This window comes from Dermacentor silvarum, chromosome 1 (assembly GCF_013339745.2).
Source record: "Dermacentor silvarum isolate Dsil-2018 chromosome 1, BIME_Dsil_1.4, whole genome shotgun sequence".
Classification (NCBI taxonomy): Eukaryota; Metazoa; Arthropoda; class Arachnida; order Ixodida; family Ixodidae; genus Dermacentor; species Dermacentor silvarum.
In genome coordinates this window covers 98,312,125-98,339,407 of record NC_051154.1, presented here as the reverse complement: position 1 = coordinate 98,339,407, position 27,283 = coordinate 98,312,125, and the positions used below count along the sequence as shown (strand labels likewise).

The 27,283-nt window shown below is 44.8% G+C and overlaps 1 protein-coding gene across 2 annotated transcripts in view; it reads right to left on the bottom strand.

The window, feature by feature from the left end:
• The window catches only part of LOC119433330 (diacylglycerol O-acyltransferase 1-like), an 89,621-nt gene extending 67,615 nt beyond the window's left edge, over positions 1-22,006 (bottom strand). Inside the window, exon 1 of one of the 2 annotated variants that reach the window (XM_049671528.1) lies at positions 21,133-22,006. In XM_049671528.1, the coding sequence (XP_049527485.1) occupies positions 21,133-21,354 (222 nt within the window). In that variant the 5' untranslated portion in view covers positions 21,355-22,006. The remainder of the gene's footprint in view (positions 1-21,132) is intronic. The other variant, XM_037700498.2, reaches the window with a different exon arrangement.
• Between the last annotated feature and the right edge of the window lie 5,277 nt (positions 22,007-27,283).

Below are 27,283 nucleotides of genomic sequence, written 5' to 3'. Positions count from 1 at the left end.
CCGGAACTAAGAAAATATACGGTTGGGACATTTGAAAAACGACCAATGAAATTATGGGGAAAATAAACAGAGTGGTATGAAGAGATGTTCAGTTTGCAAAATCCCAACTCACAATTAAGTAGTATGTTTCAGAGCCGTGTATAATACATGAATTTTGTCCTCTTTAGATGTATTATTAAGTGCAGTTTGCAGAATTTTGACACCTTTTTTGAATTAATGAGTTACTGAGTAGTGAACTTGATAGTTGAGTTTCTTTAAGTTGTGAAACTTTCAAGAATTTTTTCTAAAAAAATGGACATCGTAAAAAATGGAATGAATTCGATCGCTCTCTTTGAAGCATTTATACCTGTCCGTTGCAGTGTATTGAAAAGTGATAATACGTGACTCTGCTTTTTTTATGATGATGAGGAGGATGTCGTCGTATCTGTGAGGACGAAAGTGTGACTATAGTTTTTTTTTTTTTTTTCCAAATCGTGACCTTCTAGTCCTCATAGAGCAGGTGAGAGTGAGTTGCGCGTACATAAACGCGGCAAAGGAAAACAGTTGCTTAACTGACAATGAATTGATTAAATCTTTATGAATAATAAAGTCCTCTTGTCGAAATGCTGGCTCCAGCGACATTTCTTCTCCCCCCACCGCTGTTCACAGCACAGCTATTCATATTAAGACGCCGGTATTTTATGTAGAGAAATCTTATATAAGCACCTACATGGGTGAGCTTGTAACCACTTGGCAAAGCTACAGCACGACTGACACGAAGAAAATGTAAGCACGCATCCACGTACAAACAGACGTGCGCGAAGAAACCACAGGCTAATTGCGTTGGTAAGGGCTTCAAACTCCGCAGCCATATTTTTTTTATATTTACAACGATTCGCTACTGCTAACCGTCCTTATGAAAATATTTCACAAAGAACGGTATTCTCCACGCTGTGCTGTTGGCGCGAATAAAGAGGAAGCTTTCATTAGCTCGGAGGCTCCTATACATGGGAATGTATAAATAGTTTTTCTCGGCAACCGCTGCACCAATTTTTATCAAGTTTGTCGCATTTAACAGGAAAAGAAATTACAATATAGTGAGTGTATCAAGCAGATACTTTACTTACGATGTCCATTTTTTTAGAAAAAATTCTTGAAAGTTTCAAAACTTCAAGAAACTCAACTATCAAGTTCACTACTCAGTAACTCATTAATTCAAAAAAGGTGTCAAAATTCTGCAAACTGCACTTAATAATACATCTAAAGAGGACAAAATTCATGTATTATACACCTCTCTGAAACATACTACTTAATTGTGAGTTGGGATTTTGCAAAACCCTTGTAAACACTGTAACAACTTCACGTATAAGCTCTAAATTGACGTATTAAATGTGTCCGCTTCCAATGCTCTAACGTATGCAGTGTACAGAACTGCAATATCTGTTTTCGGTGCACAGTTACGTATTTGTAAACTTTGTGCTCCAATTTTTTTCGTAACTAACCAATTTCCAGGATTGTTAAAATATTCCGCGCTCAAAGTAAAAATTGTGCTCCTAAAGTCATTAAATTTACCTTTTTCTCTCAAATGCAACAAATTTTATTCAAATCGGTCGAGCGGTTGTCTCACAAAAGGATTTCAGCGTTTTACGTGTATTTGAATGGGAAAATTGAAGTTGCCCCTAGATGAAGCCTCCTCTTAGGACTGATTAAAGCTCTAATGACTGATGACATAATAATAATAATAATAATAATAATAATAATAATAATAATAATAATAATAATAATAATAATAATAATAATAATAATAATAACAGCCACTCACTGCCATCGAGGTTTTTTTTTTTTCATATACACATTCACACCGCGATGTAGCCACGTAATCGCTCTATCTGCCCAATGACAGTAAAATAAGTGCGCAAAAGAATGCTGACACAAGAGCAGCGCGAACGTAAACTCGATGCTTGGCTTCACTGGCCTATTTGAGAGAGCGCTGTCTGCGCGGCGTTGGAGAACGACGAGTCCCAACTGCCAAAACCTCAAATTTTTGCAAGATACAGCGCACGTCGGAAAGATTTGTCGCTTCGGGGACGCTAGCCACACAGTGTGACCAAGAGCGCGAGGAGGGATGACGGTCACAGTTTTTTTTTTTTTTTTTTTCGAGTGATAACCTTCGAGCTAAAAAAGCATGTACCTATTGCTTGCCATGCCGAGTGAATATCGCGCAAGTTCCTCATGGCCGCGGGTATCCGTTAGTCGTGTACTAATGGGGAGAAAAACGGTTTCACGGAGAAAAGGAAGAAAAGCTCGAGTGGTGCGAGTACAACACTTGAATGACTGACGGTCGCTTGTTGGAATGAACTATAGCATAGTGCGGGGGTGGGAAAACAGAGAAAGCATGGAGGAAAGTTTCATCGAAAGTGACGGATATTTCATGACTCCGCTACGAGGAAAGAAATGCAAGCGGGAAACAAGGACATTCGGCTGAACGCGTGTCCGCAGAGTTCGACGCATGCGAGATGGGAAAACCCTTCGACACTCCCTTCACTAAATCTGTGCAGTCTGGCAAATCCTTCTGCAGGCATCAACAAATCCTGGCCAGAATAACGCCGCACGAATATATTCTATTTCCAAGGGCACATTTATAATGACTTAAGTGACAGCCTGCTTATATTATGTTATCACCAACACGGGCCTCACGGGAGCCGTGGATGATAAGAGTGAAATGGAATTGAGAGTAGTAGATAGCGTTTGACATTCTCACTTGTTGAAATCACTAGTCCGGGACCGTATATATACCTTGTGTCCTAGCTGACGTTAGCCAAGCTATTTAAAGAAAAAAAAATGATAAAGAAATACCGTGCAAGATACGGTTATAAGACCTACGGTGGCTCCTTCGTCAAAGGTCTGACGACCAAACACCCTAGTTCCTATAATCGTATATCTTGCACCACGTATGTATATTTTTTCCTTCAACATAAGGTTAGCTGGGACACCCTATATACTATGGCGTGACAATTCATTTCCCTCCCATTCTATTGAAATATTTTAACACCCACCGCCCCTGACTGCCCGTTACTGGTGCAGCCTATAGTTGAGTTGTCACTTGGGCCATGCAGAAGGATAGAGTTAGATTATGGAATTGTGGCGGCCGTTCTTGCCCCGTTCGCAAGTGTATAGAAACTGAATCTCATCGGACGTAGCCCACAAGGTGGCCAATCACGACAATAAAAGAAGCTATAGCCGGCATACAATCAATAAGCGTTCCTATGTTCGCGCGGATAGCTTTGAGATCTCGACGCCCGATTCGCCGACGCTCGCTACAGCTTCAACCGCGCTGCACGGTTTTACGGGAACCGACGGCGTATAAGCGTCTCTCCAACCGGCAGCTTGGATCGCCACGCACGTGTGCCGCGCGTCGTTGAGAGTCGCCCGACGCGGGCGGCTCTCGCAGTTCGAACCATGACGCGGGTTTCGCGCTAAGCGCCGACGTCTGCAGTCGTCGTACGCCACATCAGAAGTGGTCGCCCTGCGGTTCCACAGAATACCCATTAGGGTTTCGCAAAGATCGAGCATCTTCTGCCCAAGTTGCGTCAGATTGGGGACGATTAGTCACATGTACACGCAAAGGTTGCATTTTCCTAGCCAACTCGAAGTCATTGGAATAGCCTATCCTCCACTACCGATCCGCAGTTACTTAGAATATAGAAATAAAGCATTTCTGTAATCTACTCAAAAGCGACAAGAAATACAGGTGTGCCGCAGGGTTCGATATTAGGCCCACTCTTTTTACTAATTGATATCTATAGTTGCCTTTCGTCATCTAAATGCATTCTGTACGCTGACGACATAACTATATTGAACTCTAGCAAGTTGTCACGTCGCCAACAGGCAAGTTGAACGAAGACCTTGTGAAAAGCTCTACATGGTGGGAACAAAATAAGCTGCAAATTAATCATAACAAGACCAAGCTTGCCATCTTTACTTTGCATCAGCGATCGCCCAGAACACAATCACTCCATTTCCTTCAACCGCCACTCCATTACAGCAATTGATCATTGTACCTATTTAGGTGCGGATTTTGATCGTCACCTAAAATTTCACATATTTACCACAAAAAAGGACATGACATAGTGAATACGCGTTCTAATTAAAGCTCGTTACGCTTCTCTTTTTTTAACTCTCATGTCGCTTCATGATGATTTTGTTCATTCTCATTTAACTACAGCACCATATCATGAGAAAACACTTATAACATTCACCTAATGTCACTGCAAACCATTCAAAATCTAGCTATTCGTATAATAACATTTTCTTCACATGAAATTAAGCTGCTCAGTTATTACGAGAAAATAATACTGTGAGCGTAACCGATCTTGTCAAACATATAACCTTGCCTTTTTTATTTTTAGGATATTAAACGATAGTGTTCCAGTAACCACCATCCCAAATACATATCTCTTTATTACTAACAATACAAGGTTTGCAGAAAGTATGAACTTTATTTTACCCAACGTTCGCACCAACTATGGCACACACTCAATACATTTTTCAGCCTTATCACTCTAAAACCCACTATTCGTTCCCCTATAATTGCAGAAACCTCGCCGATTTCAAACAGAACCAATATGTTTTGTTTGAACTACACCATAATAATTAAATTTATTCACCATTGTAGTATCTATTATTGTGCGATCTCTTAAATTGTTGCATCTTTATCATTTTCTTCCTGCTTTTAATTTGTTGATGTTTCTTTTTTTGAAAGTGGTACTTTCGTAGCTTCTCATTTGAAATAATTTATTCACAGCTTTACGTTGTATTTTGATCATTTGTATGTCATCGCATATTTCAGAATTTTATAGTGGCAAGTTTTATATGTTGTCATTGCTGTTATGTTTAAACAATTCTTGTCGACCTGCACAGGAGGTCGCAATTTAGTTTCCTACTACGGGATTTCCTTCTGTATATACATCTCTTGTAATATTTACCTCATTACTCACACGAATAAACTGACTCGGATTAGCTGTGTGCGGGGGAAGTTTAATCATATAGTGGTAGTGGTAACGGGGATGCGAAGTTCTCGGTCAGGCTCTATTCACGTACATGTCGAAAGTATCAGTGTCCCCATTATGCATCCACTATATTGAACTCAATTATTTCCTTTGAATCAATGAATGAACAGTGCGGATTTATATAGGTATGGAGGTTAATTTCTCCGTCTTTGGCGGCTTGGTAATTCATACTGTGTGGTCTGCGCAAGAAGACGAATGCTTGAGTGAGGCCGTGTGTCATTGTGTGCCTCACTCATCACTTGTCTTCTATAGCGCGGTTTTAACACACACACACACACACCAATTCGAGTGAGTGGTGGAAGAATCGTTTGGATTCATGTTCTCATATAATGTACGAAAATTGCCAAATATCACATTAACTTCAACACACAATACAGTAAAGTTAGTCTGCAATGCCAGCAAGTAATGCAAATCCGGACACTGCGTTTGATAGAACCTCTTCCCACACTTAAAGTGAACAAAATCATCATCTCAATTTCAATATTAGATTAAAACTTTCTCTAGATTGTCCAAATTTCGCAAAGGGTCTATTGATAGTCTTACGCATATTGGAGGGCACAGGGACGCCTTATCAGAGTGGCCTAACATCCCAGCAGCGCCCAACCCTCGGCGTCTTAACCTCTTAGCTCATCTAACAGCTAAGAGTCTTAGCTCATCTCAGTCTTAGCTCAATTTAACAACTTCGTGCAGTGTAGTGAAAGCGACGGGTCGCGGCAGCCAACCAGAGCAGCGAGGAAGGCTTCCTTCATTGTAAGTCGCCTTAGATCGCCCTCCGCGCTAGACCGACTGAATGGAAGCTTCACAGAAGGGTCAGTAATAGCGCACACTAATAGCGCATTCTATGGAACACGCAACCGGCTGTCGTTGCTGATTGGCTGACGCTAGCCCTAGTATTCGCTACAATGCACAGGGTCGGTGAGAGGGAGTATATATAATTCCAAACGTACATCGTTTCTCAAATGAAGCCCTTTAAATACATTTAATCAGAAATGGAAGAGTCAGAAACGTGCGCTCGTTTTTCGCCGCACCAATTACATTATCAACGTAAATTCCAATGTTCCGAATCACGTGGAACCATAGAACTCACAGTCACCTGTGAATTCTATAGGGGTGACAAGACGCTACGAAGGCAAATCCTGCAGCAGTATGCAGTCGTACAGAGCTCAGATGTGTTAGCAAGAACGCGCGAGCGCTTGACCGTCGACATCTGCAGCACCGTCTCGCGACATCCACGTACTTGTGTTATAGACCAGGGTGCGCGCCTCACCTCTGGCCGGCTGGCACTGCGCATGCGTGTGCCTTCGTCGGCTACGCGGGTGGTTATCACGAGACGGTGCTGCAGCTGTCGACGGCCACGCGCTCACGCGTTCCTGCTACACAACTGAGCACTGTACGTAAAGAGGTGGTTTCATTCCTTCTCTTTAAGATTACGATGAGCAGCACACCTTGCGGTAAGGATCATGCCTCGTGAGTTATACAAGGTGGTCCGCGCTTGCATAACTGAAGAGGCATGTTCAACAGGACCCGTTCGAGAATACTTCGGCACGACCCGTTAGATCCAAATTGTTGCTGATAGCAATATGCTTCTCCTGAGCTTGCTGCTGCAAAAACACTGTGACGTATCGGAAGGCCCCGTGACATCACCTTGCGACATCTTTGAACCGTTTTGCAGAATGCCATATTATATACAGTTCGCATCAGCGCAAATGGCAATGTTTTGCGGCAATGGCAATGTGCTTCGTGCTTCGGCGGGCCGTGCAGAGCACCAGTCAGTGCGTCCTGGCACTGCCATAAAAATAACAAAAAATGCGTTCCTATTTGATAGACTGCTTCTTGCAGCCCCATTAACTCTCATTCGGCGACCAGTCTCGCGCCAGGCGACGCGACTATGCGGCGGACAAGGGCCGCTGTCATGTTACAGTCTAGGAGCGTCATCATTGCTGCTTCACTGACTACCACGCAGGCTAACGAGGAATGAGCTTTCATTGCACTGGAATAATTTTGATAAGCTCTTAAGATGCTTTAAACGACGTGCTGCTTCTATTAAGTTCGTAATCGGCCTGAAGTTCTTAATGGAGAACCACACTCTTGAGCATTATCATCTTCAGTCTATTTTATGCCTACTGCAGGACGATACTCTCCCAGCGATCTCTAACTACCCCTGTCTTGCGCCAGCCGGCTCTATCCTATGCTTGCAAACTTCTTGATCTCAGCACTCTACGTCATTCTTTGCTGTCAGCGTCGGCATGTGCCATTCGTTGGCATCCGCTCTCTTTCTCTATCTGCTCTCTCTCTCTATCTCTGTCTCCCTCTCTATTTACTTACCATTTTTCCTCTCCACTATGTAGAGCAGGAGGCTAAATACAAAACTACACCGGCCGACCACATTGCTTTTGCTACATTAAACATGTTCTTTTCTCTCTTTCCTCGGCACCCTTTCTGCTACTCTAGAAGACAACTGCTTAATAGACTATACCACATGTCCTGTGCAACTCTCCTTCTTTCTCTTAACCTTAACTCAGTTACGTAATTGGGAAGAGGGCGGGGGGGGGGGGATCTCACCCCCACCCCCTCCCCCATCCCTCCTTTGGAGATGAACCTTTTCGCCCATTTGCGTAGACGAAAGAGAAGAACAAGTACAAGCAGTGATGCACCCATTTCTTCGCCGCAAGAGAGAGAGATGCAAGCTTTAATGATAAGCTAGAAATGTTAGCATGCGAGTGCAGCGGGTGGTTGATAATCATGGTGTACACAGTGATCAGATAAACACATAAACAGCACAAACTCTCACCCCACCACACGCATACACGATAAAGCCATTCACAAAGTTTCGTTAAGGCCTGCGGATCTCAGAAACACAAGCAGCGCTTTCGCAGCGCGCAACACCGACAGGTACGCACTTGCTCGCATGCGAAGAAACTGATTTCACCAACATACTGTCAGAGGTGGGCAAATAAACAACATTATCGCTAAAGTATTCGCTCTGACTTGGGCAAGAGCCTTTAGTGTCGGTTTTGCGATTTCATTTTGCCCTCGAGACAAGCAGGGAAAATTCATTTTGAATCCTCGCAGAGCGACTGAGTTCGGAGTGAACTGTGAAGTGCCACGGGTGCCCGGTCGGTAAACAGAGATATCGGGCCAATTATTCTTCTATTTCTGCATAAGAGTACAGGCGAGCCACGTTCATTCCCGATATCGAAAATCTGAGAACCTCTCTGGGGTGCCGTCTTACAAGCCACCTGACAACACTGCAGAGCTTGCAGTTTGGCCTATCAAGTCAAGCCGCAGGGTAACACTAAGTCTGTGCAGCCAGCCTTTGAATTTTACGTCAAATATATGAGGAACGCCATATGTCCCTGCTAAAAGGGGAGTGGGAGAAGGAAAAAAATGGCAAGCCATGCATGGATAAGAGCTGGCGCGCTATGCGATGGACACCCTAGTTGAATGTGACAGACAACTGTTCCCAGAAGTTCATTCACATACTCCTCAATATAGTGGCGACGCTCCCAGTGACTACAGCTGCTGCGGAACGCATTATCTCGATACAGAAGAGAGTACAGACACATTTGCTGAACAGGACGGCTGAAGAGCCGCCTAATGGGCTGGCATCTCATGTCCATTCACCGGGTACCAGTACCAGTTATCTCCGCCTTTATTGAGAAGTCACCGCATACGAAAACGGGGATGTGAAGAAATTATTTAAACCCGGGCCAAAACCACATCTCGTCAAAGAAAAAAGAACGGCATTAACGGTATTGCCGTTATGATGGTCATACCGTCAAAAGCACGTAGGTGTAGAAAGCGGCTTATCATCATAGAATCATCATGCCGTCGTCTTAATAATTTTATGCTTCCTGAATATGCAAGTGCATACGTTGTATGTATCGATGAATCAAATTCTAGTTGAACTTCAAAACTCGTCTGTGACTGTCGTTGCGTCCTGTTGTTTGTCCCAGTGTTAACTGCATCATTCACCAACCTGTTGGGCCTTTCGCATTTGTCTGGTGCATTAAAGACGAAGTTATTAACAGACAGGCGGACCACAGCTGCACATTATTATTTCATTGACGTTTGAAGCTTCATCACAAATTCAATTGTTTATTAACTAGTCAGACGTTCATTTATGTCATATTATATCAATCGCATTTAAATTAGCATTCCACTGATACGTGCCACTCAGAACATCTAGCTTGAATTATGTGGGTGTTTTATATGCATACGGATGAACTTGAATTTCAATCAGCTGGTTTTTGTTCTGTGTTTGGAGTGTTCTAGTATGTCTTTGTATTTATATTACTATTATTACTATTTGATTTGAAAACATATATACATTTGACAGGAAAGGGTAAAGTGAGGAGCAGGCTGGCAACTGCCACCGGAAGGGGCACGACGCCTGCCTACCCTTCAGAAAGGAGGAGACAGAAACATAGAAATGGAAGATTGGAAGGTGGGGAGGAAAGAGGAAAGAAAGAGCGATATGACAAATCTCAAAGAATAAAGTAGTACATGTCACCCTCAGTAAGGCCCGCACACTAGCAATCCCGCCTTCACGCCTGCTACACGGAACATTTATGGCAAGCGGAGCAGACGCGTTGCGCGCAGTGTCTAGGCGCAGAGTCTTGCGAAGCTATCGCACAGCTGGTATGGCGTTGCTAGGCAACGCAGTGACGTCATAGCTCGGTGAGGTTTTGCGGCTCGCGGCACCCGTTACGGCCGGCTTAAACAGCTCCGCTGTTAAAAAATCATGAACCATTCCACTCTGTGAAGGTGTATGACCAGCGAAGCTGTTTAGCACACGACACAGATTTGACACAGAATGGGAGGCCGCGTACAGTCCGGACTCCCGAGGAGCAACGCGGCTGCGAAGAGCGACGGCAGGAACAGAGACGAGAATGCAATCGTCGCCGGGAGTGCGCACTACTCGCAGCCTTCCCATTACGACGAGAGAAGAGCACCTGAAAGCCAACCAGTTGGGACACGCTTGTACTTACCGGCTAAAATTCAAGCAATGAATATCATTTGCGTACCGCCTGGCTTCAATTTTGTAATTGCGATGTCGCCTATCATTGCTAATATAAAGGCTAAATTATTTCTTTTTTTCATCAGTCCATTCATTGGAGACTATCACGTAGATTCTCCAAGCCTCGCCTGAAACTCCTGGTGTGTCCCATCGCAATGTCCCGGGCAAGTGAAAGACACAAATGTACGGCACTACAGTTCAAAGAAAGCCAACCCTTTCTTCGTTGAGAAACGACTCTTGTGAACGTGTGAACGAATCCTGCATCTAGGGCTTGCAAGCCGGTCAAAGCCAAGATTTCGGGAGCGCTTGTCCTGATGGCACGTCTCTGTGCTGAGCCGATTCAGTCTTGGTGATCAGGTCGGTCAATTACGGTCACGCAAAGTGGGCGGTCGAAGCCATGGCCACAAAGAGCTGCAGTTTCCTTCCGCCGGTGACATACAACAAGTGTCGCCGAAGAATGAGGAAAAATCTCGCTGGATCCGATCAAAACATACGCGTTTCTCAACCCACAACAAAATGCAGTCTGCAGGAAAACGGAGGGCGACGGGGTGTTTGAGGAAAAAGAAGCGGTAGATAATTGAGACTGCTTCGCGAATAACGAACGGCGGTCAGGTGGGCGCCAGAGACCAGTCGGTCAAAAGGCATGATCGGTACTCCATGCAGGAAGAAGCTCTACCCGTCGCCCCTCTCCGATTCTATTTCATGTCGGCACACTTGATCGCGTGTTATGTGACGACGCTTGCGTACGCTTCTTTTGTTTTCCGTACAACGTGCGCTAAATCGCTTCACGGGAGTACGGCGCAGTTTAAGAGACGATTTCTTTAGGGACTCTTGAGCCCACCGTTTGTGGCGTGCGGAAGCTTCTTTCTCATTATAGAGCAGTGTGAAACGTATGCCCCTGCACAAGTTACCGGGATTACATACAGACACCCCTATTTCGCTGGACAGGAACAGGTGTTTGCCCATGAAGGGCTGCAGGGGACCAGAAACCGCAAAAAATAAATGAAATCAATAAAAAATGAAAAAAAAAAAGCCGCGCGAAGCTTATCTCGCATGTTTTACACTCTTTCCATGGGGTAATTGATTTCTTTGCTTACAATTTACAGAAGCGGCGCAAATGCAACGTCCGTGTCTTGCTGATTGGCCGGACAGGCACGTAATCACTAGACTGCAAAACGCTGTGCAGAAGATGAACAGTTATATGCGCGTTATACAACCAAGCCCAATGGCTCAGAACTTCCGCGCTGTGAGAAGAAGGTGAACAGTTCCTTTCGCATGCTTGAAAGTTAAGTAAAATTGCAAGCATCATGTTTATCTTTGCATGAGATTTAACTGAAACGCTCATGGAAAGATTCGCTTAACTTCGATTCCAACAAGTGCGTTGGGTCTCCTATACTTTTTAATGTAAAGCATTCTTTGGCTCACTCCAGTCACTTCGATCCCGATGCTATAACCATTACACCACGGTTACGCGCATACTTCTCTCCTGCCAACGCCAAATAGCGCGTTGAGATGACTGGCGCCTGCGTCAGGTCACCTACGCGCGCAACAGTTTTCACTAGGCCACGCGATTACCACTGCCTTTCCCGTGCGTCATGAACGGGAGCATGCCTGTTTCTCCCATTATTGCCTCATGGTAGCTAGTGCTTTGAGACGCTGTGTATAGACTGTACCGCCTTCGGAATAGGCCCACATTCCTTAGTCCTTTTCTCGTATAGCAGATACTGCTACGAAGATGCGCAGGTTTAACGTGCGCAATGGCCTTGCGTCCGCAAGCCAGTTGCGTATCAACAGTGTGCATGCCTAGGACACAAACCCAAACCACGTCGTAACGGAACAGGTTGCAACGTACTTCGCCGCAGTAAAAAAAAAAAAAAAAAAAAAAAAAAGAAAGAAAATGTGGTCATGACGTCGCCGTCATACTATCGTCGTCGTCTTGTTGCTGTCGTCACAGACAGAATTGATTGATTTAAACGAACACGTTGATCCATCTGGTAACCCTTCGAAGGACCCCAAACGATGCTGGATAGACAGCTACCCGCAAAATGCTTAGCATAACATCGATTCCCACGGTGAGTGGTATCTGCATAATTCTTTAAATTAATGCAACCATTTAAAATCATTCTTTAACATAAAATGAAGCTGCTACGCGCATAGCTGGTTTAGAACTTGATGGTTTTTACAAATCCACTGCCGCCTGTTTTCTCCGTGATCCCAGCTTCGTGGTTGCGTTTTTGCGCACAAATCGAGGACGAAAACACATCAAGTGACGAACACAAGCGCAAACGTCCAACTTGATTGTATTAGCGGGGCAGGGTGAAGTTTACGTACAGACGAGACATGACGTACTTAGGGTTGGGTTTCTGCAGAGTGTATGCATGGAAACAAAACCACAAAACAAATAAGTCATGAGCACGTGATGCTGACACGTTAGGCTGCGTATACTATACTAATGAGAACCTGTGCAGTAATTGCGACATGCTTTGCCGGCCGTTCATTAAACACTTTCTCTGAAAAAAATATAGAGAAACAGTGGCTTAACCCTTTCGCACAACAGAGAAATTGGAAAAGCCGCCTCAGTTACCGCGTTCTTAGATTTAATCGCAAACGCGTGCGCGCCTACCGACAGTGAAGCAAAATGCAAGCGAGCCTGTGCAACACTTCGACGAGAACTGGATCTACGAAGCGTAGATCCAAATTAACATGAGATTAAATAACACGAGATGGCAGTGCTACAAGTCCGTGGAACTCACGAAAGAACCGTGGGCGAAACACTGTGGGCGAAACACATGAAACCACAAAATTTTCACTGCGTCAAAAGGCAAATTCTATGCACCGAGCTAGCCCAGTGGCTAAGGCGTTGCGCTGCTGAGCTTGAAATCGCCGGTTTGATCTTGGCCGCGGCGGCCGTTCTTCGGTGGAGGCGAAATGCAAAAAAAAAAAAGGAAAAAAAAGAAAAAAAAATCTCGTGCACTTATATTTAGGAGTAGGTTAAAGAACTCTAGGTGGTCAAAATTATTCCGAAGTCCCCCAGTCCCGCGTGCCTCATAATCAGATCGTGGTTTTGGCATGTAAAACCCAAGAATTTAATTTTTTGTAAACACAACCTTAGGGGCTTCGGATTAATTTTGATCACCTGGGTTTCTTTAGCGCACACCCAATGCCCGGTACACGACCGTTTTTTGCATTTATGCTTTTCACTTTCATTTCATTATTATTATTATTATTATTATTATTATTATTATTATTATTATTATTATTATTATTATTATTATTATTATTATTATTATTATTATTGTTGTTGTTGTTGTTGTTGTTGTTGTTGTTGTTGTTGTTGGTGGTGGTGGTGGTGGTGGTGGTGGTGGTGGTGGTGGTGGTGGTGGTGTTGTCTCGTTTTATCAGCAGTCAGTATCGAATAGCCGTCTCCAAAAAGGGCGTACCTTGCTATATTACACAGAATAAGTTATAATGCCGATAGGCAGAAATTTCGGACGTTTCGGATTTACTTTGCTGCTCCAGCATGTCGCACACCGCACCGGGACCTCCACTATGAATCCTGAGACTCAGAAGTTCTAAATTTCCGCGATGATGCGAACAGTGACGCCGACCACTGTCGGAATCGAAACAGCAAACTTCCTTTCGCGTTGTCTGGAAACTATACATTTGTAGTTGTCAAAAGTGCTGCAGTCTCCACTCGCGCAGCGGGTTTCCGGTGTGGACATGCTTTATTTCGGCGCTTTCTCTATAGGTGATATGCGTCTAAACTTGGAAATCGCGATGGGGTAAGTGCAATAAGATTGGGCTCGAGAACATACGGTGGCGCCCTCTTCCGGAAGCGCCCCATTGACATGATGTGAGGGATAACGCGGTACGCTCCTTATAGTTTGGCTGACGGCGCTCTATTCAAACACCGCGTGGGTGGCAATTTGGATATTTAGGGAAGTGCTTTCAAAGCGAAGAAAATTGTTCACTGCCAAATGAATGGTCCTGGGGACCTATCTCGTAAAACTATTCGAATCTTTTATTCTAATCTCCTGACGTCAAACTTATGTAACCACCGACGCAAGCATCGGGCGGTGACCCGCATAGTTGTTTAAACAGCCCAATCAAACGTTCACCGGGTTTATAGGAGGTTACTTTTCTTTGATTTCGAAACGAATAGCGTTGCCTACCTTGACAGTTCTTTCTTATTGCATGGCTGATAAAAGACGAGGAGCATGCAGAAGTGGATAGAGAGGGTTTCGGCGGGGCCGTCAAAGCGCAGTCAAAGTAGATAAGCGGATAAGGAGGGTGGTGGCGGCGAATACGAAGCGGTGGCTGGTCGAAAATGGCGGCGGCGGGAAACGGAGGGTTAAAAGTGCCGCTAAAACGGATCCTCATCGGAGAACAGTTGGCAGAACGATACCGCATACGCGCCGAAAGGGCTCGATAACGCTCCACTGCCACGCAAAAGTTTTTATTACAAGCAAACAAATCCATTCTTCTCGGCAGCTCCGAGTAGCCAGTGCCAGAGCGATTGGTGGCAGACATCTATTCCTTTAGGAACGGGGAAGACTCTAGCTATTACGAAAAAAAAGCCGGCAGATCCCACGCCCTGTGGGAATCGATGTTATGCGAAGCAGTGTCGGGGGAGCCTACCAAGTTAACGAAACGACCATGAGAGCACCAAGAAGTAGGCGGCTCTTTCATGACCTACATGACATGCATGTCATGAGTCCTCAGGAGTCCATTTAGCTACACCAACGAGACCTTATGGCGAAAGCCTTAGTCATACTCGTGACTAAGACTTCTGCCACCATCAGTTAGTGATTCCTTCACTTGGTACCCACGTCCGAACCCATTTCAGTGTTTTTGAGTGTCAACGTTTTTTCGCTGAGTCATTGTCATTTTTGTTCAGTCACGGTCATGACTATGACTTCGACCAACAACCTTAGCTTTTCCTTCACCTAGTACCCCATCCAAACCCATTCCAGTGGTTTTTGAGTGCTAATCGTTTTTAGCTGAGTTATTGTCATTTTTGCTGAGTCATGCTCATGGCTATGATTTCTACCCCCATCATTGAGTGTTTACTTCACTTAGTGCCTACGTCCGAACCCATTCCAGTGGTTTTTGAGTGTTGATGTTTTTTAGCTGAGTCATTCTAATTTTGCGGAGTAATGCTCATGACTATCACTTCTACCAGCGTCCTGTAGTGTTTCCTTCACTTAGTACCCACGTCCGAACCCATTACAGTGGTTTTGAGTGTTAATCTTCTTCGCCGGGTCATTGTCATGACCTACATGACGCGCATGTCATGACATTTATTTCATGACCTATCACTTATGTTCGTCATACACTCCTGTCATACTATACTAATTTTGGTAGCTACCAAGTTAACAAAACGACCACGACAGCACCAAGACGTACGCGGCTGTTTCATGACCTACATGGCACGCATGTCATGACATTCATGTCATGACATATAATTTATGTTTGTAATATACTCTTGTCATAGTATGCCAATTTTGGTACATACCAAGTTAACAAAACGACCATGAGAGCACAAAGTCATAGGCGGCTAGATAGATAGATCGATACTGTCAAAGTAGCAAATGTTCGCCAAGAAATGCTTCGCAATTAAAAAATCAGGGGCCGGATTCACAAAAACGTTCTTACGCTAAAAATGTTCGTAGAAGCAGGTGTCAGCCAATCCTGGTGCTGGACATATCATTAGCGAAGGCGGCTGGCCAATGGCAAGCAGGACTTACGAACGACTTACGAAAGCTAGGGAAACGATGGAACATGTTTTATTGGAACCCAGCCGCCAGTTTAGGCTCCTCTGGCCTCCTTGAAGCCCTTGGGTTCAGAGATAGCAAGGGGAAACTAAACATGTCCGCAATAGAGATTAGTAAGAGGCGATTGGAAGTGCGGTGGTAGAAAAGTAGGGAGACCACAAACAACGGGGGTGTACAAAAACAGACTTCCCAGTAACGGTTAAAAAGTGTGATGCTGCGAATTTTTTGGATCTGTGTGTTTCCTCAAAAATATAGATAGGACATTAGCAATACAATAAGAAGAGCTTGGTTGCGCAACCCACCACCTCGTTTCAAAGGGGACGCTCATAGCATCCATCCATCCATCCAACGATGGCCATCTACAAGTACGTTGCCACTACATCCTTTCTTTATCGTTTTTTTTTTTTCCCTTTCATTCTGTCGAATTGTGTCAACTGTCGAATCAAAGTAAATATTTCTGAACATTCAAAGCCATGCATTCGGAAAAAGGGCCTCGTCCTCCAATGACACGCATGGTCTCCATTCCTTTGCACGCGACGTCACGGCTTGAAAAGCGCAGGCCTTCTGCCATCGAAAAGGTTATGCGAATCCTAAAAAAGTCCAGTTACGAGCATGCAACTCGCACTGCTTCCCGATCATTGCAAATATTGCTGGCTAGCTTTCACTGTCGAGATGTGCAGTTAGACTCTTCTTTGACAAAGTTTACGGACGTCTTACGCAAATGTTATCCGTCAGTGGGCTACAGGAAATGAATGAAAGTCTAGAAAAAACTGCCTCACTGGTTGAACCGGGAATGAAAATTTCGGCCTTATACCTAGGGGGAGGAGGAGAGCCGGTCACGACGCGATTGAGGACATCTTCCAGACTGCAACCGATAAAGAGCTCCTGCTTACTGCACGCTTATACAAATAACGGCATCCACTGTACACCGCACGGACGTATTTTCACCGATTATTGTAAAAGGAAATCAAGAAGATCCGGCCAACACGATACTTATCTATTATGCCAAATGTATTTATTCTATGGTTGTTGTTTACTCACCTATTCAAACACCCCTATCACTTGCATAAGCATTCGAGCCATCATTTCCCCATTAAAGGTTCGTCATCATAATTAATATATTGATGTTTTTATGTGTGTTTTTTTTCTAATCAGGATGTCGCAAGCGTGAAATATGGGGGGGGGGGGGGGTGGAATGGGAAATTTTGTACGTCTTTCGGGAAGGGTAAAGTGCCTCCACCTGAAGAGTGTTCCAAAATGTGAATTTGTATAACCTACATGGTCATGCTATATATTATATATATATATATATATATATATATATATAACAAGCCTATCACCGACGACAAAGTGATTCTCATAATAAACGAATATTAAGCGCCCCGCCTGTGTGTAAATAGCATCTGACTGCGACGTTGGTCCGAAATGCGCACATAGACGTTGATGCACGCCTATATATATATATATATATATATATATATATATATATATATATATATATATACCTTTGCCGGTGCCATAGCATATCTGTTTTGTGCGGATAGTACTGCTTAAGATTATCGTGAAGGGCAGCAAGGAAATGGAGGACGCCCAGTGTGTGTGTATATATCATCATCAGCAGCAGCAGCCTATTTTATGTCCACTGCAGAGGACATAAATGTCTATAGATATACATACAACCGTCTGCTGTCGCAACCAAGACGTGTCTGCCCTTTGCCCGAAATAGGACGCTTTAGCTTCACTAGGGCTTTTTCTATTGATTCCATTCGTTCTCAGTTGTATCTCTTTTGGTTTGAAACACCTCTGCAGAAACGCAGAAGAGCAAAAAAAAAAAAACTGGGCGTCCTTCATTTCCTTGCTGCCTTCACGATAATATTAAGCATTAATATCCGCACAAAACAGATATGCTAAGGCACCGGCAATTGTGTAGGCACTTCGTACGATTGCTTTGCTCGTCAGCAGGTCGCAACGCTGGCACGTGGGCAGGTCTGAACGCAGAGAAAATTGACATTGCAGGCTCACAATCACAATGGTTCTGGTGTATAAACGCGTTCTTACACTGGCAGTAAGGAAGCTCCAACGGCTATACTTTATGTCGTAGCACCTCAGACAACGCTTAAGTTGTACGTACAGAAGAACATACTGGCTATATGATTGTAGCTGCGACTCCAGCCCACAAACGGAACCATACGTTGTTCAAAGCATTGTTAAGATTTACGACGTGAGCCGCCTAGCGAGAAGAGCGCTCTCGTTTTCTTCTTTACAGCGACGCTGTCAATAGAATTAGAAGCCCTGAAAAACGTTTTCTGCTTGTCCTCAGTTCTCTGTAAAAAAAAAAAAAACTAAATTATTGACGAAGTGTATATATGGAGAAACTTTTGAAACTGTTCGTGGTGGTATACTGGTACAATTGGAAGTGTGTCGGTCAATTAGGGGGCTAAATCAAAATTGCTAAACCTTAGTTTTCGGCCTCTTTTAAGGCGGTATATGAAACGCCTACAAAGTTTTTCCGCTGCTCTGGATGTGCGAACAATGGCAGCACTTTCATATTCAGAGAAGATGGGGGACATGCTATGTATAACCCTGTAGCGAAAGTTTGAAACGTCTAGGTTTGCTATGGTGATTTGCGAATAATTACTAAGTACACGTTTTCTTGCAACTTTCATGAGTTATACGTGGCGTGTAGTTGGTTTTCCCGGCATCCTCATTTAACTGTGTGAGTCACGTTGTTTATATTTTGTTGAGTAGGAATCAAGTTGTCGGTGACGTATGATGAATGTTTAATCCGTGTAGGTTAATTACAGCTTTAGGCGTTCCATGGTGTCTGTCATACTGCCATTATCCGCAATGTTTCCCAGAGACCTAAAACAACTGTACATCATATCGAGTTAAAATCCGGGGAAATGGGGAGTGAGGAGGGGGGGGGGGGATGCCTAAATTTAATTTGTTGTGAAACATCAACTTTTCTGGCCTAAGTAGAAACGTTGCAAATAATTACTCAACCATCGTTTGCTTTCCCCCCCCCCCCCTTTTTTTTTTTTTTTTCATGCGTTATACGAGGTTCACAGTTGATTTCCCTGGTGTCCTCGGTGAACTAAAATAGGCACCTTGAAAATAAGGGGCACGTTATCGGGAAATGCGCAATAAACCTGAAAGTGTGTGGATCAATTGCGGCGTTTGCAATAAATTACGTATGCAAGTGCTTCGGAGCTTAACGAGTGCGTTTTACGAGCGGCGCAAAATTTAGCCCGCTGTCCTGGCATAACTACAAATGCCAAGATTAAACTCGTCAAAAATGCAGGGACAACTATGGCAAATCAGTCGAAGAAGTTAAATGCGTGTGGATCAAATGCAGCCTTTGCAAAAAAAATTTAAAGAGAGTGTTCTAAAGTGTCATAGAGTCGTTATCAGCTATGTTTTCCAATGTCCCGAAAGAACTTCACGTTACACCAGGTTTACATAGTATGATGGCAATACGAGGGGGGGGGGGGGGTAAGTGTAATGTGTACTGAAATGTTAACGTTTCTGGCTTAATTATGGGCATTACAGCTAATCATTGAATCCTCGTTTTTTTTTTCAGTGTTTTCATGCGTTATACGAGGTTTGTTCTAGATTTCCCTGGTGTCCTCGGTGAACTAAGCGATGCCCTTTGTTTATATTTCTTTCTAATTAAGGCTAGGTTACGGGCAAAGTGTAGGCGCAGTTCTAAATGTAGTAATTACGGCCTTATCACTCCATTACGTATGCAAGCGATCTGGAGCGTTATAAGTGTGTTTTACGAACAACGCAGAAATTAATCCGCTGCCCTGGGAGAACTATGAATGCCACCGCAATAAAATTTAGCGAGAATGTGAAGAACATCATGGCCAACGCTTTCGCGAAGTAAAATGTGTGTGGCTGACTTATTATTTTTGCAAAGAATCCCTTGACAAGTGCTCAAAAGCGTTAAATACAGGGAAGGTTTCAAACAGGCTGGTCATATGCGGGGAACGTTTTAAAGTATATGGTTTAATTTCAGGCAAATGAAATTCTTCATTTAACTGCTTGAAAAAAATCTTCGCTAGAAATTGTGTTGTAATTGTGCAATGTCGCATAAGTCTGCTGTCTTTTTTTTTTTTTTTTTCACGATCGAACGCCACATTTCGCACTACAGTGGCTGCGGTTTCAGGAATGGTTGAGAGGATGCCCGCGGACGACTTCAACATGTTGAAAATCACTGCACTGTGAGCCTAACTGACCTTTGCTGAGGACCAGAATATACTCGGTCTGCCGTAGCGCCGAGACCAGAAGCCCCAGTGACTGAGCCCGTGTACAAATGCTCACAAATGTGTTCACGACTTGGAGTCTATGCGAAAAAAAAAAGCTTTCTCGATTTCCTTCCTTCCCGGTCTCGCAGCCTTGCACAGGGATGCTCATTTAGAAGGTCGATATGTGCAGAATGTTCCTCACGATTCGTGGACGCAACTTTAGGCTGAGAGGGAGTTCAGCATATCCGTGATTTGTTTGTTCAGGTAACTACTGTGGGTACCTTGGCAGTGTTCTACGTCAAAATTACTGGCCCCAAATCGCTATTCATGAACAGTGCAACGCTTCTCGACAGAACGATGTCTCACACTAATCTTTCAGGACGACTAACGCTTGCTCAAAGGCCTATGCAGTGGATATTTTTGTGCTTAGACGAAAGGTATAGAAGGCGTTAGTGGGTGACAAGTTGAAAAAGTGACAATTTCATCCACGAAAATAAAATGTGCGTGTTAATTTTCCGTTGCCCTAATGAAGGAGATGCTAAATGCGAGGACAATGCAGGCCGAGTACTATCCTGACAGGCAGCAAGAAATCTCCCTACGCTCCCCTTGAAGCATGCTTCAACTGTTTCACTTGAAGCATACTTCATAGAAATGGTATTTTTTAATATACTAGTATTGAAGTTCAGCTAACGAATTAACTTGAGAAAAGTGCGGTAGACCACAGTAACGCTGCTTGAAAACGCAAAATGTGTGAGAACACAGAGCAAGAAACTATATATATATATATATATATATATATATATATATATAACTATGATAGATTAGGCACTTAGTCTGAGTGAACTGATATTTCTGCAGCGTTTGCACTGTCTGGCAGTCAAGGCGGCCCGCCCCGAACTTTCTATGTAAGTGTGAAGCCTGCCTAGCCCCCCCCCCCCCTCACCCTTTCCTTGCCCGCTCAACTGCTTGCCCCCCCCCCCCCCCCCCCTATTTGAAAAGAATTCAGACGAAACGGTAAAAGACAACCACTGAATATCACTCACCAGCAACACCACAGTGAAGTTTGTGAATCCTTTGAGGCGAATGAACGCTCCAGGTTGGCTGAGCAATGATTCCCGAGGCTTGTGAAATTGCCTGCAGAGAAATTGGAAGGGAGACGCAGACTTTGACAAGCTCCGGGTTATGGTCGCCTTTGGGAAACACGCCGTGACCTCTTCTGTTGAAACGGTTTTCTGCACTGTTCCCCGATTACGGATGGTTGCCATGGCTCCAGCTGTGACCAACTGATGCTGCTCGCACACTGAATTTCCGAGCGGTCCCTAGAAGGACGAAAGCACGAGTGCAGTGGACCTACACACACACAAAGGCTAGTGTGAAGAGACCACAGTCAGCCCACAGCCCAGTATGCGTCACTTCAAGCAGAAAGTTCTCTGACACGAATTTTGGCTGTGCGGGCAGTCCCTGGGAGGTAGTCGCTGTCAGGAAATGATGACGAGGGAATGCGGATCTTCACCTGCGGCCACTACGTCTGTGCGATTTTTCATCTGATTCACGTGTGCGTGCAGGATGCCACCGACGCCCGTTTGAACGACAGGCGCAAAGGAGACCTTCGTTAGATGCCACTTAGGTGCCCCAACTGCAAGCTTCACGGCCAGTGATCAGAGCTCGAAGATGAAGCGAGGGGGCGAAAGCTTGATGAAAAGCCGGCGCTGGTCTGTCGTGGGTGTCAGCGAGACGCGCCAGCCGCTTCGGTCCGCGTGTTGGCGCCGACTGTCCTGCTTGCGGGTCCGGCGCCCTCGCTGGGCTCATCTGCTGCGGTGGGAAACAATGACGGCTCGCTTTTGTTGTTTATGCAAGCCTAATTGCGTCAGGACAGACGGCGTTTTCCTTTCCTTTTGGCCAAACGATCGGTTCGATGCGGCAGCCTTGACTTTGAATTGCGCTAAGAACTTCCTTAGTGCGCCTTATGGGGCGGCGCGATGCTGGCCTCTTCAGGAGAGAGTATAGCGCGGCCGTGTGTCCACTCCATGGCCACGCGCCGTTGCTGTGAACGCCGCGTTTCCTCGTTAGCGGCGCTAGTCTTCATGAAAGTCCGATGCGGTCCTTTCGCCGCGTGCGCGGTCATCCGCCGGTTTGTGTACTAGAGACGGGAAGAGGGCGTCAAGAAAACATTGCCCCGTGCCCACGAGCTGACGGCGCGAACGTATAAGTTACGGAAACGCGGCCAAGAAGCGCTTCGATGAGTGTCTCAGTGCGCGTTTCTTTCTACGTTAGCTTTTTGCCAAAGCGACTTTCGCGCGTATAGCCAATCAAGCGCAAGGGCGTCACTTTGACAAAAGTCTTGGCGCAATCCGCGCACTCAACCGTCTCAATGGTGGTCATTCTACAGCCGCATGAGACAGGAGCCCATCAGCATGCTGTGCTCGACATTGCAGATCGCGAAAACCTTCCTACTTAAGCAGGGTCATTATACTTCAACGCCAACTCAGGATGCTTGGTGCAGAAAAGGCGAAGCTTCATGTATCATTTTTGATGTCTCAGGGGCTGTCTTCTTGAGCTGGAAAAATTAAGCACGCTAATTGTATCTTGCCGAAAACCTCTCAGTTCGGTATTTCTGATAACTCCCTATAACGCTTTAATTGATGTTTGTCAAATAAAGCAGCCGTTAACGAGTCAAGTAAAATATTGTAATTATCAATTGAATGTCATCGATAAAAAATTACTGGCGGCTTCTCAAATGAATTGTGAATAACATCTACTTAGTTTTGTTCACTTAAATTAGAACCATCGTTTCTTAATATGATGGGTCCGTGTTAGCTGGGATAACCTTATACGGCATTAAGGGAGCACAACGAGAATGCTGACGTGTGCATATAAACAGTCAGTGCAGTGCCAGAGGAAGACAGCCAAATGAATACAAAAATTATCTATTTATAGAGAACCCGCTGCGGTAACTAAGTGACAATGGAGTCATTCCATGTCAAATGTACCAGAGGTGGCACTTTACCACCACCGATTTCCATGAAAAAAAAAAATCATGGTTATTAACAGTATTTACAGAACGGCATATCGAAGACATTTCTGCCGCAAAAAAAAAAAATTCATGCATGAGTGACATTTTTATTTCCCACTGAATGGCAGAATTTTCGTAAGAGAAAAATTTTTAAAAATGATTTTTTCGCCAATTGATCATAAAACGGTTACAGTGTCTTCTAGAAGGATGGGGCTTGGAAATGGGTCACTAAACAGAAAAAAATTATTTCTTCTGTATTAGTAAATCACCCTTCCACAATGCCAAAAACACCACTCTTACCGCGAGAAAACGCTTGGTAGACGCTTGGTAAAAACGAAAGACTGGTGGTGACGCACCAGCTCGCCGTGACGTCATGGATTTTGACGGCATCTGCTAGGTCCTAAGTAATTATTTAGCCGTTGAAAGATCGACTCCCTTGTGTTCTAAAGGAGCCTAAGACTGAATATGGCAAGTTTCGGGAATTTTTGCTCAGTCAGCGCCGCCAAAATGCGAAAAATTACTTTGAAATCCGTGACGTCACACTGACGTGCCACCATTCAAGTTTCGGCGCGAAGTTAAAAAAAATGAAACGTTGACCTTTATTTTATCTTCTAAAAATCAACCTATCATAGCGAAATTAACGACAGCAAAGTTTTCAAAGAATACTTTATCAGTCTAAACTGATTTATTGTCTCGCTTTGGTGTCCCTTCAACTAATTTTAAAGGGCGTTTATGTTGTGAGTGCTTGAAGTCGGAGGAAAAAGTACAATATGAGTAATATTGGATATTTTTCAAAAAATTGGTTATTTTATAAAATCCACGCACAGTGGTTATATTATAAAATCCAAACCGCGGCGGTGATGAAATCTTAGAAAGTCTGCCTAGTATGCGGGGAGGTACTGCGTTAGCATACCGATGCCGCCGCTTTTGTTTTTTAATGGGTAGATATGCACCACGACCCTACACTCGGTCGTTTATATGGGTTCTCATCTCGCAAAGGGGCCCTGTAGAGATTTGCAAATGTCTCTGCGAGCCCCTTCTCCCGCCACAGCTTCGGTGAATTAGTCGAGCACCCGCCGCTGCTGTTGGAGGCAGACGAGCGTTGGCCGCCGGGTCACCATAATCATCATCAGCCTATGTTCACTGCAGGACGAAGGCCTCTCCCTGCGATCTCCAATTACCCCTGTCTCGTGTTGAACGCTGCCAGGTGCAGTTTCCAGTGGCGGCCTGTCCGAACCCAGAGATTCTTAGCACCCTCTGCCGCGTCGCACGTCTGACCGCCGCCTTCGTCAGGTGCTCCGTTGCCGTTGGGGACTGAGGTTAATTGTATGAGTCATGAGGGAGGTAGTGGCCGAATACTGCACCAGGGAGGCCAATTCCTGTTCTGGTGAGGGAGTGACTTTGTTGAAGCTTAGTGGGCCTTCCTAATTTGGTTGCACCTGGACTAGTATAGCCCCTCTAGCTCTCGCAATATATATATATATATATATATATATATATATATATATATATATATTGCCGGTGTCAGGCGCCACTCCATGCCTTCATGCTGCCGCCGGGTACCTACCGGTAAAATAGGTACAAGCACGCTTCCAGCCCGGTGCTCGGCAACTACGGGAGTTCCAGACGCTTAGAAGGACACCCACTTGATGGGAAGTTGGCGGTATGCGACCGCCAATGCAGGCCGATTACTGAAAGGGTTAAATACCGCAGCGATGGCCTAGTGATACAGCATCTGCCTCGTGTGCGGGAGGTATTGGGTTCAAATACCGGTTCCGCCGGAAACCATCCGGTTTTTCTAATGGGCAGAGGTGTCCCCCGGCCTGGAGCTCGGCTACTTGTGAGGGTTCGAATCTCAAGAGGGGGCCCTTTAGAGATTATGTGCGTGGTCTCTCGGCGCCACTTGTCCAACCACAGACGGCCATGTTGAAGAGCACCCGCCGTGGCTGTGGGAGGTCGACTAGAGCTGCCGCCGGGTGCCTATACAAATAAAATAGGTACAAGCGTGCTCTCAGCCAGGTGCTCGGCCATTATGGGACCTCGATGCTTGGAAAGGAATACTGTGTGTGTGCGCGCGTGTGTGTGCAGAGGGGGGTTGCAATCATAGAGTTTCCCACAAAAATTACTCGAGGGAACTATAGCCCTAGTGTTTTCGGCAGCTGCAAGTATAGCGGTTCAGCAAGCATAGAAATGATGTGTAGTACATGAATTTGGCCTAAACTTCGTCCTTCTGGCTTCTAATGGCTCTGTGACATTGCAAATTGATCATTCTGAACAGCATACTTGCGTTATAAATGCCATAATTTGCAATGATTATGCATGTGCTCAGATACTAATCGCATTACTATGTTTATGAAACTAAGAGTGTTTGGAAATATTTAGAAAAATAGAGCGTACTTAATAACGTTGCAAGAACGTTTGAAGCCGCACGCACGAAGATCAGACAAATCCACGTCATTCCCGTAGTAGCTGAGCGATCGCAGAGCGGGAGTTCCCTCTAGTAATTTTTGTAGGAGCGAGATTTTATTTGCAGGAAAGGCAGAGAGGTCGGCCTGAGTAGATGCGCTCTACTCGGCTACTCTGCACTGGGGAAGAGGAGAGAAAACACAGGGATGAATGGTGATGAGGAGAAGAAAAGGAGTGAATGCTTATGTACATCAGACAGCGGCCCTACTAAATCCGCTCGTCCAGTCCCGTGGCATGCAAGAACTTCAAGAGCGCTTGTATTGTCTGCCTTGCAGTATCAGGCCACGGTGGCAGGTCCTAGAGGATGCAACGTGGAGCCCGATGTGGTGCCGACAGCGCAAACAGCGGCCGCGTTGTGCTGTGTTCGGTCTATTCTTTTCTCTCTCTCTCTTTCTCTCTCCAGACACTCGTGCGACTAACAGTGCGCCCGCTTGCGGAAAAATGTTTCTCGCGTTGCTGTCGTCGCCGTCATTTTAGCGTTGGTTTCATGACAATAATACAACGGAAAAAAGCCATGACATGGTGATAAGAACAAGTGAAGAGGCTTTTTCCTTATGATGTGCACTTTACGAATAGGCTGCGCAGGTAGAGGGGAAAATGTTAAGTATGTGTTAAGCAGAGTTAACGAAAGAGGATCTCTGTGTCTGAGTGGGGTGGGCGTGGCCTCCCCGCCTCGTCACCTTGACAGCGATCAGAATAATATCATGGGAAGAGGGAAGTGCGACGGCAGCTTCATTTTACGCCACGCTTTTACGTCACACAGGGGTTCGACAGAGAGCCGCATTTTGCGGTTCCGCATGCGTAATCAGGTAAGTTGAGCGAACAAGTTGACGCCAGCTGTTTCGGTCTACATGGCCATGTTGAAATGTAGGAACACATAACTATACTTTTATGACTGATTCTCATCAACTTTTCAATATAATCATGTGCCGTAAAGTTGGTAACTAGGAAGTAAATTAATCCAATTATTTGAATTAGTAAATCAATTGTATTGGTCTTTCTTGCAAATGAAGTCCGCCTGGGCAGCTTATTCATCAGTAGTAATTTAATCTGAATAACATTTGCAGGCTTTTTTTCTAAAAAAAAAAGAAGTGCTCAAAATAAAAAATTCAGGAGTCATTGCACTCTGTGAACGTGGATGACCAGCGAAACTGTAGCACATCACACAGGGTTAGACAAGGGTACATGTATTTATTTTCATAATTTGGTAATGGTAGTGACGATAGCTTTGTTATTAATGTGATATACACTGCTTTGTTCCGTTACAACCTTAAGACAGATTCTTGGCCAAAGTTAAACCTATACACGGCCGTTGTAGAGTAGTTGAGTGACTTGGATTGGTGCGGCACTATAAACCAAACTCTTCTGGCACAAACTGAGTGAACCATTTCTCGTCTGGTTTCGAAATGTCCCCACTGAAGTCTCCAACGATGATCACAGGGGTAGTGTCATATCGGCTAACCCAAGCAAAGTGCGTAGTCATGAGCTTCTCGATATCACACTTTGGTGTGCCTCTAAATATATACGCAGCGGATATCCCAATTCCGTCTTCCGTTTGTAATGCACAGACATCCCCACAGTCGGTACCATTGTCCTCTTGCGAGTCAAGGGTGTGTGGTTGTACATACATGTTGTCCTTTGCGTATATGGCAACACCTTCTGCTCGTGAGTCCATGTACTGTTCACAAATAATTCCGGTACACTCATCGACTTGA